Raw genomic sequence first — 22,009 nt, forward strand, 5'->3', positions numbered from 1 at the left:
CACTATGATAATGGAATTTAGGTCTTTATAATGAAATTACAAAAAAGATATTGCTCCTTCCCCAAGGAAAATGAGCAGATGTGCTTAGATTAAGAATATATTTCTAAGGAAATAAGTCTTGTAGCTCTATGCAGCAGCATTAAGTTTTTCCTTTTTGGCCACTTAACCAAGCTTATACCTGGATGCTGTTTTGAATCATTCTGTTAATGATTTTGCTGCCTAAGGGATGATGGAGAGAGACAACAGTTGTGTTTCCAGAGCTTTCTGGTCATGGCACCCACTAATAAGTGTAGTTGTTTGTTTTTTTTTTTAAACTCTTTACTCTTTGGGGCCTACCACCCTGCTCCCAAATAATCACACAGAGACTTACTCTTACTTATGAGTGCCTGGCCTTAGCTTGGCTTGTTGCTAGCCAGCTTTTCTTAAGTTATCGTGTCTACCTTATGCCTCTGAATTTTTTCCTTTTTCTATTTCTGTATATCTTTTCTTTCCTTTCTTAGTACATGTCTGGCTGTGTTGCTGGGTGGCTGGCGCCTGTCTTCCTCTCCTTTTTCTCATTCCCTTCTTCTCTGTCTGCCAGCCCTGCCTATTTTTCTCTCCTGCCTACCTATCAGCTTATTCAGCTCTTTAGTAGACCAATCAGTGTTTAGACAGGCAAACACAGCTTCACAGAGTTAAATAAATGCAGCATAAAAGAATACAACACATCTCTGCATCATTAAACAAATGTTCCACAGCATAAACTGATGTAACACATCTTCAACTAATATTCCACAACAAATAAGGGTCTTGTTCTGTGAGTATAGAGAAATCAGAAATGAGTTCATCTTATTGTTTGTTTTAAGTTTAAAAAGTGTCTGAATTGCATGCACTTACAAGCTCCACTTTTCCTTGTGAGCATGGACGAGTCTTCAGAGTCCCTATTTATGTTGTGTGTCCTCCAGTGTAATTCTGCAGAACCCTTGGAAGACACCCTTGGAATAGATGTGGGCCAGTTACTTTGAGAACAGCCCTCTCTGCAGTCTGTGCCTTGTGGCCCTGAACAGTTTAGTCAGTTTCTGTTTGTGGGTCCCCTAGCTTGTGGGTAACTGGAAAGAGATAAAGAGCTTGGAGAGAGAACTCCATAAACTCTGGGCTTCTTGGGTCTAGATTCTGAGAACAGTGTTGGCCTCTTCCGAGAAAGTCAGCAGGTTTCAGGCCTTACCTCTCACCTACAGAATTGGCATTTCTGGTTTTAACAACCCTTCCAGCTGTCTTACTGGGAGGTTAAAGTTGGGAAATGGAGACACCTGGTATTGTTTATAACCATTGCCTGTCTGTCCTAGGTAGGGATTGTCTGTTTGTAACTGAACTTTTAAGGGCAAAAGTCAGGACTTCCGCAGCAAAAGAGATGAGGAAGGGAAAAAAGTGGAAACAGAAATATCATGAGTGTCCGAATTGGGAAGAGAAATGGATGAAGGGGCACCATGACCCCACGGTCATCTTCAGGGTCCTGACATCGGCTTTGGTGTTTAAACAGAGAAGGATTGGGCTGGCAGCTAGAGCATTTACAGTTACCCAGTTCTGATCAAGATGAGCTCTAATTGCTGCAGATCTGGTCCTGCAGGGTGTCTGTAGTTGTTAGTTACTGTTATTGATTAGATCGGACCAGTCTGGTTTTTGTAAATTTACTCTTGCTCCAGGGCGTGGTCTTGCTGTTTGGATAATGACCCTTGTCTGGCTTTTGCCAGGTGTGCTGTTCCTGGAATCCAAAGTGACCACAGGTTTAGGACAGTGACTTTTATCTTTGTGCCTACAATCTGGAGGAGAAAGGAGATAGTTTAGGCATCACTGGTTTTTAGGCAGACCTTCCTTAAGTGTTTGACACACCTAGGCTAGACAGAGCCAAAAACGAGGGTAGAGGTGTCAGGTTTTCATCTTCCTCCTTGATTTGTGGGCCTGAGTGAGGAGTCCTTAGAAAAAGCAGCTTCCAAGGGCCTGTTAAACACTCATCTATTCTCTCCACTTGTGGAGTTTGGGGTCCTGCTTACGGTGGGTTTGGGGGCTCCAGATGCCTTTAGAACCCTGGGTTTCTTTATTCTTTCCTCCCCTCCCGCTCCTCCTCTTTTCCTCCGTCCTCCCTCTCTTCCTTCTCCCCATGCTCCCTCCCCGTCTCTTAGCATAGTTTAGAGCTTTGTAAGTGGGAAATTGCCTTCAATTTCTTCCAGTCTTAGCTTTCAGTTTTAAGTTGGTTGTATAAGAATAATAACTGATGTGAATTTTTTAAAAATAAAGTAAAATATACCTTTCAAAGATAGTGGGTTCCTGAAAAGTAAGTCTGTAAGTTGTAGAATGGTGATACTGAGTTGCTCGTGTGTGTGTGTGTGTGTGTGTGTGTGTGTGTGTGTGTGTGTGTGTGTGTGTAAGTTTTTTTCCCCCCTCCGTTAAAGAGTGTAAGGCAACACTAAAGGACAGAGGGACTGTTAGGAATCAAACCCAGAAGTCTCACCCAGTACCTGTAGCCCCTCCCAGCATTCTCGCCCCACCCACTCCTGCCTGTGATCTCTCTCTGTCTCTGTCTCTCTGTCTCTCTCTGTCTCTCTCTGTCTCTGTCTCTGTCTCTGTCTCTCTCTCTCTCTCTCTCTCTCTCTCTCTCTCTGGGCTGGCGGTGGGGCTTCCCCTTCCCTTCCCCCAGCCCGATTCCTATGTAACTCAGCCATTTTGGCGATGCTGGTCTCTTGCCCAGGCTACATCTCCTCTCTTGCCCTCCCTCCCCATCTCCTCTCATGGTCTGGTTTAGTCTGCCAGCCATGTTCAGCCTGGACTCTTCCCTCTGCCTGCTTCTCCCTGATATCTACGATAAAAATCTTCATACTTTAGGAGTAGTCATAGCCTTCTCCAGTTATTTCCTTTGTCTTTTTTCTTTTTCTTTTCTCTTCTTTTCTTTTTTTTAACATTCAGGAACAAAGCAAGTTAATCAGCATTCTTTCTAACCAGAATTTTAGTTTGATAAATCTTAACCTCTTTAAAAAAACAAAACAAACAAAAAACCCCAAAAAAGTGAAGGTAAATTTTGTTAACTTTAACATTCACAAAATTCAGTAGTAAACCTCCATATCTTAGTTAGAAGGTTCCATTGCTTAAAAGTTTGAAGTTTCTGTTCTATTTTTGTGCATTTATAATGTCCATTTATATTATGCATCAGGTTTTTCCTACAGTGAGTCCAAAAGTGTTATTTCAGATTATCAAATCACATGAAAATTGTCATTTTCACAAAAGGATCAAACATCACCAATTTCATGTTTTGGAGGGTTTACACTTATATTCGTGTCTAATGGAAACAAAACAGTAAGCAGACTCACGTGCCCAGGGGAATAGACAATCTCCCAGGTTCCTGTCACCCCCCTCCCCACCCCCAGAATGCAAATGATTGAAAACAAACCAAATACAGGGAATTTTGCTACAGATGTTGAAAATGGGGGATTGTATAAACAGCCATTTGGAGGAGGGTTTTTTTTTTTTTTTTAATGTATATTAAAGTTTGAACAAAATTCTTGGGAAATATAAATAAGAAAAATTCTAAGATTGTTCTAGAAACTTTTCGAGAGCCCTTGGCTTTCTAGGTTAAAATGTAATGTTGCTCTGTGCTCTGATGTAAGGAACTCCTCATCATGGAAGGGTAGATTCAGAAGCGGAGGAACAGCACCCAGGTCAGAAACTGTATGTGACTTTACTCATGGACCCAGGGGCCCCCTCCACACTGATTTTCCAAAAGCATTAGTATTGATCCCCACCCCCCACCCCCATCAGTGTTTCATGACAGTGACCCCGATACCATTTCAGTTTGGTCTCCTTGGATCTCATTCAGGAGCCGTCCAGGATTGTGGTGTGCATTTTGTCATCTAGACTCCCGTCTTTCAGTCTTGGGTGTTTCCATAGTCTTTGTCTTCCATGACCTTCTGCATCATTTGAAATACATGCTATGCGTTTCCTACATTGTCTCGGTTTCTTAGAGCCTGCTGCTTCCTTCAGATTAGGTTGAGATTACGTGGTCTGGGCTCGGCGTGGTCTTGACAGGAACACCGAATAATGAGCCCTGTGTGTTCTTCGTGCATCTCTGCAGGAGGTGCTAGTCTCGGCCCTGTTATTGCTGATGTGAACTTTTGGGCCACTCCCGTAACACGAGGGATGTCTGCCAAGTTTCCCACTCTAAAATTAGCATTTGTTCCTGTGTAAAATAAGTACTTGGTGGGGAGATTCTTTGAGATGATGTAACCACCCCATTGCTCACCAGACTTGCACCTGGTAGTTAGAGCATCCGTGTTTGTTGCTTGCCGGAATCGGTTATTGCTGTGATGGTTGCAGACTGGCAGCCCTCAGCTGTGGGTCACCCCTCTTACGATCAGTAGCTGGCATTCTCCTGTAAGGTACCCCACCCCCTCAGCTGAGAGGCTCTACTCTATTGTTGGCTGTGAACTCATTGATTCCAGTTTTATTCAGTGAGTTGTAATCTATTTCCAGCAGTAGTTTGGTTTTGTCATTTAAATTGCTCCAATGTAGCTAGCGAGAGTCCCTTATGTAGCTTTGTGTCCTCCTGACACTGTCTTGTCATTTTGTCTTTCAAAAGCAATTTTTAAAAATTTATTATTGTGTGTGTGTGTGGGGGGGCAGTGTGGAGGCCAGCTTGCCCAAGGACAACTTGGTGGAGTTGATTCTTTCCTTCCACCATTAAATGGATTCTGGGACTTGAACTTGGCTCTCCTGGCTTGAGCAGCAAGCAAATGCCTTTATCCACTGAGCCACGCCACCGGCCCCTTTCATATTATCCCTTTGAAGTTATTTTTCTCCAGGGAGCTCTAGTTCTTTTTAGTGGCAAATGTGTGCAGGCACTGCCTGGGTCTCGAGGTGGGGGACATGAGGCTGCTCTCGTGGTTTGGGTGTTGCTGGGGCTGATGTGCTTGTCCACAGTCTCCAGACTCGGGGGCCACACACGTCATTCCGGCACCCTCAGAATAAGATTTGATCTCAGACTGTGCTCTCCGTGTTATTTTCTAGATACTTTAAAAGGTGTTGTTCTTTGAGATGAATGTTAGAATACCCATAAGCCTCCTTCCCCTGCTGTCCTTTTGAAAAGTGTTGACTTGAGGTTGTGATTTAGCTTGGGGGAGAAGTGGTTTATAGGCCTGGATCTTCCTGTTCAGAAGAAGAGATTTCTATCCCCCCTGCCCCGCCAACGTACTTCAGTAGTTTTATAAATCTTGTCTCCTGTGATAATCACTACAACATATTTATTGATCATGGTTCTCTGTGTTTGAGCCGGGGTCTTGCTCTCTCGCCAGGTTGGTCTTAGGTTCCTGGCCTCCAGGGAAGCCCCTGCTTCAGCCTTCTGAGACTCTGGGACCTCAGCTCCCGACACCACGTTCAGCTCTTTCTACTTTTGTATTTATGAATGATTTCTTAGCATTGGTTTTCTTATGAATTCTCACAGAGCAGTACCTGCACCAGGAAAGTAGAGTGTGGAATTTCATTAAACTGTGTCACCTGCATCAGTAGACAGGACACAGTGGCACCCTGAACTTCCTTAGAAGCCTTTCCTGGTCATGGTACTTTCTAATTTCTGTTCTTCCTACAGCAGGCTTGGGTGTGTGTATGGGGGTGTGTGTGGAGGGTACAGCAGCTCACGTGGCTTTGCTTCCCAGTGTCAGGAAAGCAGAGCTTTGTGCCAGCTAATTATCCTGTCACAGACTTCTTAAGAGTTACTCTGTGTACCCGAATGAGGGGCAGTGAGCGGCAGCACCTTCCCAGGGTTTTAGTGCCAGCTTTACAAGGGGTGTGGGTGATGCCGACTCCTCTTCCTCCTTTTCCTCCTCTCCCTCCTCCTCCTTTTCCTCCTCTTCCTCTCCCTCCTCTCCCTCTCCCTCTCCCCCTCCTCCTCCTCTCCCTCTTCCTCCTCTTCCTCTCTCCCTCTTCCTCTTTCTTCTTTTTCTCCTCTTCCTCCTCTTCCTCTCTCCCTCCTCCTCCTCTTTCTCCTCTTCCTCCTCTTTCAGACGGGGCTTCAGTATGTAGGTCCAGAGAGTGCTCACATTCTTATGGTTACTAAGTTAGCAGGACTCTGTTGTCCAACAAGTGAGGACCTGTTCTAGTGCAGTGAGTATTTTTTTTTGCAAAATATTGACTTTAATTATATATCTGTTTTTGCAGTTATGTTTATTTTTAGAAGTATACTTCTGTGAAAAGTATACTTTTCAAAGTATACTTCTGCGAAAAGTATACTTTTCAAAGTATACTTTAAAAAGTATACTTTTCAAAAAAAAGCATTTGTACAGGTACTTTATTTTTAATTTAGTTAAGATTTTTCTTTTAGAATTTTATACCTGAGTACTATATTTATATCTCTTTCGCCCCTCCACCTCCTTCCTCCAGTGGCTCCTGTGTCTTCTCCAACTCCCTCTCAAATTCATGATCTCTTCCTAAATTATTACTGTTACATACGTTATATTCATGTTTATATGTACGGCTACACAGCCTGCTGAGTCCACTTAGTGTTGCTCATCTGTACATGGACAGGCTTCTTCTCTGCGACCACGATGGCCAGTAGAGTCATGGTCTGAGGGAGGCAAGAAGGCAGTTCGGTTCAGCGTGACTCAGTAGCTGGTGTTGGTGCCAACGTTGAGAGTCTGACCTCAAGTAGTTTATTTTAAGCATATTTACACACACATTTGGAAAAAAGCTTCCCCGTGATAATTAACTCATTTCCATGTGCACAACAAAGCTGAAGACATGAATACATCGAAACTCTGTAAAGTACAAGTGACATTTTCCATGGTGATGGGTTCTGTGGATTACCTGAGAGAACAAGGTCAAGATGAAAGGGGGGGGGGTAGAATAGCGCGTTACAGACGCACCGAGACAAACAAGCTCAAGGTGAGGGTCTAGAGGAGGAGTCCATAAGGTCTGACCACACAGAAAGGGTCACCAGGCTATTCCAAGTCTGCTCCAGCTTCTGGGCAGAAAACAGCTTATCCACCTCTCCCTTTGAAGAGACAGCCCTGTGTGTTTCACATTCCCAGTTCCCCTAGTGCTTCTGTGAGCACAAGACCGCCATGCACTCCTGCTTACGCGCTCTTAGGGCTGACTGACCGGTTGGGATCGGATATCCTATCATGGTGTTCATCCCTGCAGAAAACTGATTGTCTCTCCCTCACCAGCCACTGACTGCCTACAGTTGGCTGTCTGGGGGTGTGGGGCCTTGCAGAATTTCCTCCATACACATTGTCATATCAACTGGTGGTCCCACTGTCTAGGTCTCATTTAGACAGCCATATTGTTGAGATTTCATGGGTACAAGCCTCCTTGTCATGTCTAGAAGACATTAGCAGTTGGCTCTCTGGTCCTCTGGCTGTTACGGTCCTTCTGACCCCTCTTCCTGTGATTTTCCCCTGAGCCTTAGGTGTTGCATTGTGGCTGTATTAGTTGGGGCTAGGCCATGTGGTCATTTGTGTTTTGACTAGTTGTGGATCTGTAATAGTTTTCCTTCTGTTGCAAAACAAAACAAAGAAAAAAAAAACCCAAAGCAAAAACAAAAAGCTTCTTTGATGAGGAGGACTATGCTTATAGAAGGATAAGCATTTAGAGCATGGTTAGAAATTATACTGGTTTAGGAAAATGGCAGTAGGAGGTTCTCCTCCAGGGTCCACGCCTAGCCTACTGCCTTAGACTGTAGAAGTGTGTTGTTATTATTTTTACAGGCATATACTAAAGACAAATCATACTAATGATTTTTTTTTTTTTTTTTTGCTTTGCTTCTAGAAAAACTAATTGCTTATCAACGGGAATTTCTTGCTTTGAAAGAGCGTCTTCGAATAGCCGAGCACAGGATATCTCAGCGCTCCTCCGAGTTGAACACCATCGTCCAACAGTTTCGCCGCGTCGGAGCTGTGACTAATGGGAGTCAGGCTGCACTGAATACGTTTTCAGGTACTTCAGCGGCAGCCGACGGTCAAGGGTTTTTATGGAGCGTGACTGGAGAGTTCTCTGAATGCTTGACCAGCCAGCATGTGCTGCCCTTTCCAGAAAGAAAAATCACACAAAATCTGCTCTTCTGGTGACTTATAAACGCATTTTTATCCATTGCTGAATTGATTTAGACAGAACACTGTTAGGTTCCAGTTGTGTACATTTCATCAGTAAGAATGAAGAACCTGTGGCTTTTGAAGGCATTCATAATGAGATTAAGTGTTAACTTTGGGGCTGGCGAGATGGCTCAGTGGTTAAAGAAGGCTTGATGCCAAGCCTCACAGTTGTTTTTTTTTTTTTTTGGTTCAATCCCCAGGTCCTAAATGGTATCCAGAATAAATCAGTTCCCACATTGTCTTCGGACTCCCCGCCCCCTAAGTAAATGTTTTAAAAATAAAAAGTAGATTTTTAACTTTTATTTCGGCATGCTTATGATATAACCAGTGTCTGACCTTAGATGGCCTCTGAGGAGATCTATGAGCTGCTTTGCTCTTGCAGCTGTATGAGAAGAAGGAATAAATGGGAAGGATAAACCTGGCTTCTAATAGTGCGTCCTTGGGGAGTGCCCGAGTGTCTCCTCCTCTGCGGACTTCCGGTCAGTCTGAGGAGTACCGCTTCTCTCTCGCGGTGCCTTCTGCCTCTGCTCTTCATTGATTATGAAGTGCGCCAGGCCTCAGTGCCCCTTCCAGACTGGTGTTTTAGATTCAGCTTCATGTACTCTCAACAGAGCCAGCCAGGGATGCCTTTCATCTTGTTATCAACACCTGACGTGGTTTTCAAAGTTTCCTGTTTCTCCCTCTCCTCCTGAGGGCACATGTGTATTTTGTAACTATAGCATTTACAATTACAGAATGCTACAGTTCAAAAGAAATCACCCAGAAGCCTGATATTCAATGGTTTCTGTTAACAACATTTTTTTTGGTTTCCTTTTAGTCTTTTTTTATTCATATTTTTTTTTCAAAAATATTTTCTTGAAATTATATTATTAAGCATTTTTGCATTATCATTTTTCGTTTGTTTGTTTGACACAATGTCTTTCTCTGTAGCTCTGGCTGTCTTGGAATTTGCTATGTAGACCAGGCTGGCCTCAAACTCACAGAGATTCACCTGCCTCCACCTCTAGAGTGCTGGGATAAAAGATACACACCACAATGTCTGGCATTATCATTCTTCATTACATTTACATTAACATTTTGTTTTAATGGGATGAGATCTCCCTCCATAGCACAGGCTGACCAAGAAGTCACTATGTCGCCCAGGCTGACCTCAGACTGTGATCTTCCTGTTTCAGCATCCCTAGTGCTTAGGATTAGAGTTGTGTACTCACCACACTGGCTAAAATACTTTAGTAGCTAATAGGTTAATCATAAACCACAGCAAATTAACCATTTCCTTCTATAATTAGCAAATGAATGCTTTCCTGGGGTCATTTTTTTCCTCCTCCAAATCACAGCTCTGTGAGAAACATTTCTGTGTATCAATTGGTTGCATTTCTGGCAGCCCTTATGATCTTCATTAGATTATGTTTGATGACCGGTGATTTTCAAACACATGGCACCATTCCTGGAACAAGACAGAAAGCAATTTAGTATTTGTTGAATGCGTAAAAGCTAAAATCATCAAGAGGAAATGACTGAGTCACAGGACAGACTGCCTTAGGGCTTTTGATTCTGCTCAATATCTAGAACAATAATTATCCCATGACTGACATTTAAGCATGATTCAAGCTTTGCTGATTGCTGGGTGGGAATAGGATATTGTAACTTATTGATTTCTTTACACATGAGATTCAACTTTAATTTCATCTGTGATATGATGTATGTGAGTTTGGTGTGGGTGGTTTTTTTTTTTTTTTTTTTTTTTTCCTGCATATATATCTGTGTACCACCTGCGTGCCCAAGGAAGCCAGAGGAAGGTGTCAGACCTGGGACTGGGTGCTGGAACCATGGTCCTCTGGAAGAGCAGCCAGTACTTTTGACTGCTGGCTGAGCCATCTCTCCAGCCCTGTTTGTCATATTTTTAATGGTGTTGTGGCCACAAGTCTTTCCCACTAACTTCCTTGTTCAGTAGGTGAAATTTCAGTTTGATGAAAATTTCAAACAGGATTGTGTAATTAACAGAAGTTCTTACTCCATAGTCTCTTCAGTGGCTCACTGGTTCCCCCCGATGAGAACTGAAACCACGTGAAGGTTGACACATGCTGAGCATTCTCTACTTCTGCTGTTTAAATTTTTTAGAGAAATATAATTTCTATATAAAAGTTTGGTGAAATGTTAATGCATAAAGAAAATGCAAGTTAGGACAGTGGCACAGGCCTGGGATTGAAGAATGTGGTTTCACAGCAGATTTGAGGCCAGCCTAGGCTACGTATGTCAACAACTTGTCTTAAAAAAAGAAAAAAAGAAGACAGGAAAGTGACTTTCGGTGGTGGCCGTTGTATTTGCTGTTGACTTCGTATGTGGATGACATAGTTAGAGCCTGCTTGCTGGTAATTCACGTAAAATGTTCGCAGCTAGTTTTCAAGAGAGAAAATCAGAGGCTTCTGTAGGGTAAGGGGTTCCCACCACTTAATTGTCTTTCTGTGTTTCAGATAATACCATAAAGCTACTAAAGGAGTTGACAAGCAAGAAATCCCTTCAAGTGCCAAGTATTTATTATCATTTGCCTCACCTATTACAAAATGAAGGAAGCCTCCAGCCTGCGGTACAGATCGGCAATGGAAGAACCGGAGGTGCGTTCACTGGGGGCCTGCTACCTGAACTGTGGTTTGGCGAGTTCTCTTGACCGCTAGGAAGAGGTCTAGTAGGTCAAAGTAGGACAAAGGATTAAATTTTTTTTTTCTTCCTTAAATCTCTGCACAGCAACGGGGCTCAGTCCAAGCTGCTCGTTGAAGGATATGGACATTTCTTCTCCATGGTGCAGAACGGGATTCAGTAGACATGTAGTTCAGGCAGATGTATGCTTAAACCTTCGTAAATTTTCTGTTTTAAAAATGGGGAGGTAGAATTTCCTTATCTTATTTCCTATCCCTGCATCAACGGCTCTTCACAGTCCTGCCAAGGGGTACATCTTACATCTGCCCAGCTTTTCCCTGGACAGACCGAGGCACTGCCTTCTCGTTCGCTTCCTGTGTGGTAACCCTTGGATTTGCTGCTTTCTCCTTGGCCCATCATAGCCCTTGGATTTGCCTTATAGGATCTCTTAGCTACTTTGTATCTCTAGTTCTCCATTTTTGCTTGAGTTTAAAATTTTTAACTTAATTGAACTTGGATGTTTTGACTTTTTCTTCATAGATTTTAAAATTGATGAAATGATTACTCTAGAGATAATGAAATTCATTTTCCTTTGTTTGGGGATTTTTTTTTTAATGAAGTTTCACTGTGAAGCTCAAGCTTCCTTAGAACACAGTTCCTTCCCCCTCACCTTCCTGAGTAGCTGGAATTACAAGTGTGTATCATCCTTTCAAGTTAGAATTTCATTTTTGTGTTAATGTTTTTAGATTTATTTTGATGTGTCTGCATATGTCCCATGTGATACCAGGAGCACTGCCCTCAGAAGGTAGTCAGAAGAGGTTGTTGGGTCCTCTGGAACTGGAACTGGTTGTGTGCCACTGTATGGGTGCTGGAAATAGAACCCAGGTCTTCTGCAAGAGCAGCATGTGCTCTTCACCATGCGGCCCTGGGAATAGAACCCAGGTCTTCTGCAAGAGTGACATGTGCTCTTCATGGCTGAGCCATCTCTCCAGCCCTTGTGTTAATTCTTGAGAGAAGTTGATTTAGTCGGCTTCTCCTTTTTGTAGTTCTGGTGTTAGAACCCAGATCCTCATGCATGCTAGACCAGACCCCTCAACTGAGTTGTACCCACAGCCCTGTAGGGTTTTGACTCAGCCCTTTTTCCTCCCATCATCTGCGCTGTTAGAATAAGCTTCTGTATCTGTCTTGTTTTGGTTCTTCCATCTTTCTGTTTTACATATGACCTACAATAACATATGATCTTCCTATGGAGGCTGTGAGTCTTAAAATAGCGTGTTCAGATTTACTTTTTTTTTTTTATTGATTCAAGAAATATTTACTGAGGCCAGGCATCCTTCAGGGCTGAATATGCAAACACTAACATGATGTATCGTATACTCTTAGTTACTTTCTTTAGAACATCAATTGTTAATTATTTTTAAAAGCTAAGATTGATATCCTCCTTTAATAGCCACTCTGACGATGATTGTGCTAGACTCTGGCCTATGAGTATAGCAGAATATCACTAGGAATCATTTCACTGACTTTTTTTTTTGGCCAGTCATATTTGGTTCTATCCTAGGTCTCTGGACAATCCAGACTGTGGTTCCTGGCCCTCCAGGCAGTGTCACACATGGGCTCCCTCTTGTGGCAAGGGTCTCAAGCTGGACCAGTCATTGGTTGGCCACTCTCACAAGTTCTGTGCCTCCTTTACCCCAGCACATCTTGCAGGCAGGACAAGTTGTAGGTCAAAGGTTTTATGGCATAGGTTGGTGTCCCAATCCCTCTGCTATGGTATAAATTAAATAAATAAAAAATCAGGGGCCTGGAGATGATGGTTCAGCAGTTCAGAGCACTGGCTCCTCTTCCAGAGGACCCAGGTTCAAATCCCAGCTCCCACATGGCAGCTCACAACTGTCTATAACTCCAGTTCCAGGGGATCTGACACCTCATAACAGACATACATGCAGGCAAAACACCAGTGCACATGAAATATAAATAAATTAAAAAGCAAACAAAACCCCAAAACAAATGGGCTTTTTGTTGTCCCCTTGAGACAGAGTGAACATGCATTAGGTGGTTTTGGAGGTATTTGGATGATTTTTGAGCGCTTAAGGAGAGGACAGAGGGACTGACAGGGGCTGGGCTTGAGGGAGTGGCCATGGAGAATTCTAAGATTCTAGATGGAATAACTAGACAAATGGTGCACACTGTTTCCTGAAATCCAGGAGAATAAAGCACGTCCTACAGCATTGTTTTTTTAAAATGTATTTTTATTGTATTTTAACTGTACAGCGTGTGTGTCTGTATGGATATATGCATGTGAGTGTGGTACCTGGGGAGGTCAAAGGTGTGAGATGCCCTGGAGTTAGAGACCACTGTGAGCCACTTGTTGAGGGTGCTGGGAACCAGAGTCAGGTCTTCTGCAAACCAGTAGTTGCTGTTAACCTTTGAGCCATCTCTCCGACTCACAACGTTGATATTCAAGAGAAGAGAATGTGCTAAATTTGGACAAGTGAGGAAGCTTTGAGATGCTGAAGTGGAGATGTCGGGCAGGCAGTTGGGTATTTTGAATCTGGGACTCAGAGTTCGGTTTAATGCTGTGGGTCATCATTCATGAATACTTGGTTGTTGAAATGTGTATGAATGAAATCACCCAGGGCTTAGGATACCAGCAGCTAATGTCCAGTGAAAGAAGAAGATTAAGCTGGGAAGACAGAATGACGAGCAACTGACCATCATCATGTCTTTTTTTTTTTTTTTGGTTTTTCGAGACAGGGTTTCTCTGTGTAGCTTTGCGCCTTTCCTGGAGCTCACTTGGTAGCCCAGGCTGGCCTCGAACTCACAGAGATCCGCCTGGCTCTGCCTCCCGAGTGCTGGGATTAAAGGCGTGCGCCACCACCGCCCGGCTCCATCATCATGTCTTAAGGAAACAAGAAAGGCTAAACTAACGATGGATGCTAAAAGAAGAATATAGCTTAGTTATGACTGAAGGTAGACTGAGTAATTGAAGATTGGGAATGCTAAATTTAGTTTCTACCTTTTTTTCCCCTTCTGGCTTAAAGGAAATAAGTTTTAGAATCTGAAATGTAATTTCCCTGCTCCTAACCTCACAATGACTGACTCTTCTGTTCAGAGTTGAACTCAGTGTGGGATGCTTGACCTGACCCCCGATTCTCTCCACGGAGGCTTTTTCTGCCTTAGATCTATTCTGATCCCACTAGATCTTGATAATGTCAAGATCATCGTGTCTTCAGCATCCTGCTGCTTCCTCTTCTGGAGTGTTCTTTCTCCGCTCTCATAAGTCTCATGAAAGCAAAGGCATCATTTAAATTGTTCCCCGTTTTATGCCTAACACCTAGAATGTCGCCTTGTATTCACGAGGTGCAGAACAAGTAGAATACATCTTGGAGGCCCTGACAGCTGTTTATCTCCAGAGTGGAAGGGAGGGCCCTTAGGGACAGTTCCTCCTGCAGCTGTTCCTTAGTCTTGTCACTTGCAGAACAGTGAGGGTAGAGCCGTGGCCTTTCAGCTTCAGAATTCTAAGTATTTCTTAGGATCTCCAGTAAATTGTTTCATGATTAAGATTCATTTTTGTTTTGTTTGAGACAGGGACTCTCTATGTAGTCCTGGCTTTTCTGGAACCAGGCTGGCCTTGAACTCACAGAGATCTGCCTGCCTCTGCCTCCTGAGTGCTAGGATTAAAGGTGTGTGCTGGCACACCCGATTTAGGTTTATTTTTTAACATTTGCTGTGGTGTATGTATAATACTTAGAATATTAATGCTTTAAAATGCAATTTTTTTTTCTTTTGAGACAGGGTTTCTCTGTGTAGCTTTGTGCCTTTTCTGGAACTCACTTGGTAGCCTAGGCTGGCCTTGAACTCACAGAGATCCGCCTGGCTCTGCCTCCCGAGTGCTGGGATTAAAGGTGTGCTCCGCCGCAGCCACCACCACCCAGCAAATACAACTTTTTAAAGATTTTTTTAATTTATGTATACAGCATTCTGCCTTCATGTATGCTTGCCCGCCAGAAGGGAGCATCAGATCTCATTATAGATGGTTGTGAGCCACCATGTGGTTACAGGGAATTGAACTCAGGACCTCTGGAAGAGCAGCCAGTGCTCTTAACCTCTGAGCGTCTGACCATCTCTCTAGCTCCAAGATATAATTAAAAAAAAAACCAAAAAACTTTGAAATATGATATGTGGAATCCCTCAAATCACTGAGCCAGATAAAATTGTATGATAAAATGAGAAAATACGGGGTTAGGATCACAGTGCTGAGCTCTCTCGGTTGCACATGAAGAAGAACCTATTATACATGGCACAGGTTAACTACAGTGAATACAGTACTTTGCTTAAGAACACCAGGAGGCTCTCCTGATGGAATGGATTGCAGGAGGGCTCCAGCCTGGAGGCTACTGTGAGCGGTACAGGGTGAATTGTCTGAAACTGGACACAGTCTATCCCTGTGTGGATGATGTGGGTGATAGTCTTCATAGCAGCTGGTAGATGTGTAAGGTGTGTGCATTTTGTGTTTTCCCACATAGTTCAGTTCATTTTTCTAAACTTGGCTTAGCTGGGTTCATTTGTCCAGTGTCTCCCTACTATGTGTCTCAGAGAAGAAATCACACATAAACAAATGTGAAATTCATATTACATTCACATTGTTCCCTAATGCCTTAATCATGCACGAGTAAGCTTGCATTCATAGCAAGCAGTATAGTAGAAGCTGTAATTTTGAGCCTTTTAAAGTGTCATCCACAATCCGTAGTTCACACTGCTCCCTCTGCCAGCTGAGGACCCAGCGCCCTCAGATATTCCCATTATCTGTACTCACATCACAGGGTCCCAAACCAGGAAGTTCACATTGACACTATACTGCTAATGAATCATAGATCTCACTCGAGGTTTTACCTTGCTCATTTTTCTGTTCTGAGTTAGGATCCCAGGTTCCACGACATCATTACTTCATTATGTTTTCTTAGTCTTTTCTGTCTGGGGCAGCTCTCGACACTGGTGATTTTGTGACTTGTCCCTACATTGTTTTTGCCTGGTGTTTCTTTGCCTGCGTGGTTCCCTTGAGCTGCTGATCCACAGGACGTTCATTGTATGTCAGATGGCAAGTGTGTCTGACCTTTGCTTGTGGGGGAACATGCTTTTTGCAGCTGTTTGTTTTGCTATGAGGTTTAGCCTTTTATTATGATCACTTATTTGCAGTGGTGTTTGCACACACACCCCCACACCCCCATCCTGGCCTAGCCCTGTGGAAGAGAATTATAGTATTATAGACGTCCCCCTTTACTCTTTTTCTTTCTAAAATTGAATCCCTCAATTACTCCTATACATACATCTGTATTGTCATTCTAAAATCTTTTTACATAATTACTGTATTCTTTTTTCCAGTTTCAATAGTAATGGGAATTCCTACCGTGAAGAGAGAAGTCAAATCTTACCTCATAGAAACCCTACACTCCCTTATTGATAACCTGTATCCTGAAGAGAAGTTGGACTGCGTTATAGTTGTCTTCATAGGAGAGGTAATTCCTTGTTATTTTTTTTTTCACCGTATGTAATCTGAGAGTTAAGATGCTAATCAAGTATTTGTGTGTGTTTTTAAAAGCATTTAGACCAGCAGTTCTTAACCTATGGGTCACTACCCCTTGGTGTGTGTTGGGGGGAATCGCATATCAGATGTTTGCATTATGATTCGTAACAGTAGCAACATTACAGTTAAGAAATAACAACAAAATAATTTTATGGTTGGGGTTACTACACCCTGAGGAACGGTGTTAAAGAAGGTATTAGGCATTACTACAACATAAGGAACTATTAGGAAGAGTGAGAACCACTGCCTTAGAGGATAACGCATTGTCCCGTTATCCTGCTGGATTTTCAACTGGGGAAGGGCTGGCTGTGTAGCCTAGTGGCACCGATGAGATCTAGGTCACTCCTTAGCCCTCTCCCCTTTATGGACAGTGCTAGTTCTGGGCCCCGAGTCCCCCTGTTTCAGAGTTCTTTATTTCTTTTTAACTGAATATGGTCTCAGTGACAAAGTAAACACATACATACTGCTAAAATCAGTCACATAAACATATAATGAAACTTGTCTGTTTTTTGTCGTGCAAATAGAACATTAGTTTTTAAAAACTTAAATAGTTCTTCCTATGGCTTGTATACATATATACCAGAGGATCGTTCTGCATATGTTGTTATATTGTGACTATTTTTCTATGCCTCCCAAAAAAGATTTGAAGAAACTAAAGGTCCCAACATCATTTTTTTTTTTTTTTTCCTGGCTTCCAAGTATTTCATAGTCTGGTTTCAGAATCATTTTTTTTTTTTTTTCAATTTCTGATCTATAGGTGAGGGTTTTTTTTTCCTTGAGTTCCTGCAATGATCATCAAAGCAAAGTATTTATGTAAATAAAGTGTTGCACATCTGTATAGTTACTGACTTGATACTAATTTCTTAAATATGGCTCAGGACCCAGATACATTAAAATACTCCTGTGTGACCAGCATGCACTGCAAAGGTTGAACCACCTCCTCTTCCAACAGTCTAGGAAGGAGCTCAGTTCTTTTTCCCAGGTCATATTAGTCCTCTGTCATGTAAGAAAGCTTGAACACGAGCTCGAGAATGAGCCAGCAAGCAGTGGGATTTAAGCTTCAGTTCCTGCTTAAGTTCTGTGTAGATGTAACCAACCGTCTTATTAAATAAGAAACACAGAAACAATGTAAAAGAGAAAGCCGAGAAGTCAGAGCTCAGAGCTAAAATCTCACCCTTCCTCCTGCTGTCCCAGCTTCGCGAAAAGAGACCTACTTCCTCTCGGTTCGTATTTTTAAAGTATGTTGTTCTGCCTTCTCATTGGTTGTAAACCCAAACACATGACTGCCTCGTCACTGTCTGAATGTACAGCCCCCTAGGTCTTAAAGGCATATGTCTCCAATGCTGGCTGTATCCCTGAACACACAGAGATCTTATGGGATTAAAGGCGTGTGCCACCACCGCCACACTCTTGCTATGGCTCTAATAGCTCTGACCCTGAACACACAGATATCTATGGGATTAAAGGCGTGTGCCACCACCGCCACACTCTTGCTATGGCTCTAATAGCTCTGACCCCCAGACAACTTTATTTATTAACATACAATCAAATTAATATTTCAGTACAAATCAAAATAATATTTCAATACAATTAGATTACCACCACATTTCCCCTTTTCTATTTTAATAAAAAGAAAAAAAGCAAAAGGTTATGACTAACAAAAGAAAAACTATATACAAAAGTACAATAACTATATACAATATATACAAGTAATAAATACCTAAACAGGTATTTGACGAATCAGAGAAAATAATTCCATTATCTATCCTATTTTGATAATTCCAAGATGTATCTAATGTACTTTCTATCCTAATTAATTTTCAACTATAACTAACTAATCTTCAACCATAACTAACTAATCTTCAACTCCCTCAGAGACCCAAGAAGGGAATAATATTAGCTAACAAAAATAAAAACAGGAAGTGCATGCAAGCAACTTCCAAAAAAATTTTGTGAGTTGACAGAAACAGCCAGCTGCCTGGGCAGTCACCTGAGGTTTCTCCGCAGTGTTGGGGCATCATCTTCAGCCTATAGGCTTAGTGTATCTGACAGACTCATTTGTGAAGTAGGATGTACACAAGGTCAACAGTTCAACCTCACATTGGGTGAGAGCAGTCCACGTACCAGAAACACCTGAATTCCACTAGTGTCCTGTCATGATTCAGGATTTTAAATTCTGGAAATTGTTGACAGTTTTTTAATTCAGCTGTCCATTCTTCTTGGCTGTGTATATATGGCTTCATCTCAGCATCCCCTTCTTCTCCACATCCCTCTATTAAATGCCGGTCTACTTTTGAGAGGCATGAGCTTTCAGCTGCTGTTCCATTGTACAACAGAATCCATCGGCCCTCTGCCTGTTAAGCTGCCTTCGAAGAAAAGGGCACCGTACCTTTTCCGGATGCGAAGGCCACTTCAGGGATGGGGCCATATTGTCCTGGCCTCAGAAGATGCCTTTTGATAAAGCCATAACCACACTTGTTTTGGCAAGAATCAGTAGTCCCTTGTTTCGTGATCTGTCTGTCCATTTTGTCCTGTTGATTCGAGGATACTTTGTTGTCCAGTGGCTAACTTTTGCCAGAATGAAAGTTGACTCCATATGCAGTTTCTTCAATGCCCATATTTTCTCTAAAGTAGATTGGTACTGCCAGGAGCCGACATGTCTCAAAAAAGAAAAATTTTCTAAGTTATTAAAACATTTTAAATGCCATATTCTGTAGATCTCTGAAGGGTTTGAAGATGACCTGTCTAAAACATCTCTGCTCAATTTTTTAAAACATATCTAATATGACTACAAGTTCTATTGTAATGTCTAACTACTAACTTTCATTTCTTTATATCCTAATAGTTGATAATAATAGCATTCAAGGATCAGAAATTTGCATTACATTGTTAAATGGATGGAATAAATACAATTAGAAATATACATATAGCATTTTCTAACAATATCAGTTTCAAATTTGTGTACAATATAAAACAATTCAATCCAATGTAAAGTATTTAAAACTAGTAATTGTCTTTCTCTTTTCTTTCTTTTTTTTTTTCTTTCCTTCTTTCTTTCTTTCTTTCTTTCTTTCTTTCTTTCTTTCTTTCTTTCTTTCTTTCTTTCTTTCTTTCTTTCTTTTTTTTTTTTTTTTAAACAAGAACCTTAAATCTAATCTCCTTTGCTTAGCCTTTTTCCTAACCCTTGACAATAACTTGTAACCAACCCCCCTAAATACTGAAAATTATCCCAGACCCAAAACCCATTAAAAAGACCAAAAAACCACCCGCCCCACACCACCTCTTTGGGAATGTGGGCGTCGTATTCTTAAAATTGCTTCCTGCTGGGTATGGGCGAAGTTTTCTTTATCCTGAAAGAAAAATTTTAGGTTAATTGTCAAATTCTAGGAGAGGTAACTATATCCTTCATTATCCAGTCTGTGTATAATGCCAAAGTTGAGGGTTTATCTCAAGTCCTTATTCAAGTAGTCTTTGAGACTGGATCATCTCAGCTAGTCATCTCAAATTTGCTCTGAGCATCTTGTAGTTCAAAGCTGATCTGTGGATGATGTTTGTCAGCTTAATGATATTATTATTGTCCACGTGGAATTGTTGTTGTTGTGGGGCCCCATCTTCTTTCTGGAGACTTCAGTTGATGTTAGGCCAGGCCGTGATTTCCTGCAGAAAACTGATAAGAGACTCGAACACAAAAACATATATATGCAGCTAGCCTTTTTTCTAGAATTAGTTAGTACTCTATGTGACCATTCATATCTTAACAAAGTTTAAAATGTATATATATATATTAATCTTGTAAATTTTGATATAAAATTTATACTTTGAGAAAAGTTTAAAGAATCAGAATAGAATCAAAGAGTTGAGATTAGTAATAGAATAGTCCCTTAATTAATTTTGCTTTTGTCCTGTACCATAGCAGAAATGGCTCTTATTCTGGCATGATACAGGGAGTTTGCATTTTCCTTTTAACAACATGCTTGATTTTAAAGAAGGAGAGAGCCATTCTCCAACTCCAAAGTCAGCTTTAAATTTTAATTGAACTGGGACTGTTAGAAGACCAATAGTGTTAAATCTTTAGAGAAAAGCAGAAACAAACATTTAGGAAGACATAAAATTTTTTTAGATAATATATACCCATACACCGTTTCACTCTGTTTCTTGGGATAGATGATTTGTCCCTTTTCTTCAGTTGTCTCATTTGTCCAGTGTTCTTCAGATTCCTTAACCTTCATTCTCCTAAAAGACAAAAACAAAAACCTTTCCCCAAGACTAATTTTGGGGATGTTCCTTTTTGGCAAGTTATTATCTGATGAAATGAAAAGGCATGTTTTATTGATACAAGTTAGTTTAAATTGGATGTTCATGCTGGTTGATGAACTATCACCTCCTCTAATTAAGAGGTCTCTCTTGTTCAAATCGAACCTTTATCAATTTTGATGGTACCCACAGCTTATCTTCTCCTGTAGAAACAAAAGCAAAACCACGTCCCCAATGTAATACATACCCTGGTTTCCATTCTGAGGTCAGCACATCCTTAAAGTATATAGGCTGATTTAATTCTGTAGTTTTTTCTATTATCCAATGTCTCTCTGCAGCTGTTGTTCCTTTCTCATTGGCATTCAGAAAATTCAAAGTTAGAAGAGCATTATGCAGTCTATTTCTGGGGGTTTTTGTTACCCATTTCTGTTTATTTAGCATATCCTTTAGAGTTCTGTTTGATCTTTCTATAACTGCTTGACCTGTAGGATTATGTGGTATGCCTGTAATATGCTTTATATTGTAATAAGCAAAAAACTGTTTCATTTTAACAGAGACATATGATGGAGCATTGTCAGTTTTGATTTGTGCAGGTATACCCATGATGGCCATAACTTCTAGCAAATGAGTGATTACAGAATCAGCTTTTTCAGAACTCAAAGCAGTTGCCCATTGAAATCCTGAATAAGTATCGATAGTGTGGTGTACATATTTCAATTTTCCAAATTCTGCAAAGTGAAACACGTCCATCTGCCAGATTTCATTTCTCTGAGTACCCTTTGGGTTACATCCTGCTGGTAATGGCGTCTGATTGTAGAAGGAACAAGTAGGACATTTCTTTATTATTTCTTTGGCTTGTTGCCAGGTTATGGAAAAATCCTTTTTTAAACCTTTACTATTAACGTGATGCTTTTTATGAAATTCTGAGGCCTCCAGCACATTTCCTATCAATAATTTATCAATTTCTTCATTGCCTTGTGCTAGAGGGCCTGGCAGACCAGTATGGGATCGAATGTGAGTTATATATAAAGGATGATTCCTTTTCCTGATTGTATCTTGTAATTGAATAAATAGTGAAGTTAATTCTGAAGCATCAGGGATAAATTCTGCAGTCTCAATATGTAACACCACTCTTTCAGCATACTGAGAGTCAGTTACTATGTTGAGAGGTTCTGAAAAATCCATTAATACCAACAGAATAGCATACAATTCTGATTTTTGAACTGAATTATACGGACTTTGAACCACTTTACTTAAATTTTCTGATTTGTAACCTGCCTTTCCTTCTTTGTTGGCATCTGTATAAAATGTACGAACTCCAGATATGGGTTTTTGCCGTACAATTCGAGGCAAGATCCAATCAGCTCTCTTTATAAGATCAATTCTATTGCTTTTGGGATATTTGCTGTTAATTTCTCCC

General features: G+C 41.4%; 1 protein-coding gene across 1 annotated transcript in view; it reads left to right on the forward strand.

Moving 5' to 3' along the window:
- Mgat4a (alpha-1,3-mannosyl-glycoprotein 4-beta-N-acetylglucosaminyltransferase A) overlaps positions 1–22,009 on the forward strand; it is a 107,957-nt gene that overhangs the window by 37,565 nt on the left and 48,383 nt on the right. Inside the window, exons 3-5 of the mRNA XM_076557478.1 lie at positions 7,789–7,956; positions 10,586–10,726; positions 16,134–16,267. Of these exons, the coding sequence (XP_076413593.1) occupies positions 7,789–7,956; positions 10,586–10,726; positions 16,134–16,267 (443 nt within the window). The remainder of the gene's footprint in view (positions 1–7,788; positions 7,957–10,585; positions 10,727–16,133; positions 16,268–22,009) is intronic.

The sequence above is a fragment of the Peromyscus maniculatus genome, chromosome 21, assembly GCF_049852395.1.
Source record: "Peromyscus maniculatus bairdii isolate BWxNUB_F1_BW_parent chromosome 21, HU_Pman_BW_mat_3.1, whole genome shotgun sequence".
NCBI lineage: Eukaryota > Metazoa > Chordata > Mammalia > Rodentia > Cricetidae > Peromyscus > Peromyscus maniculatus.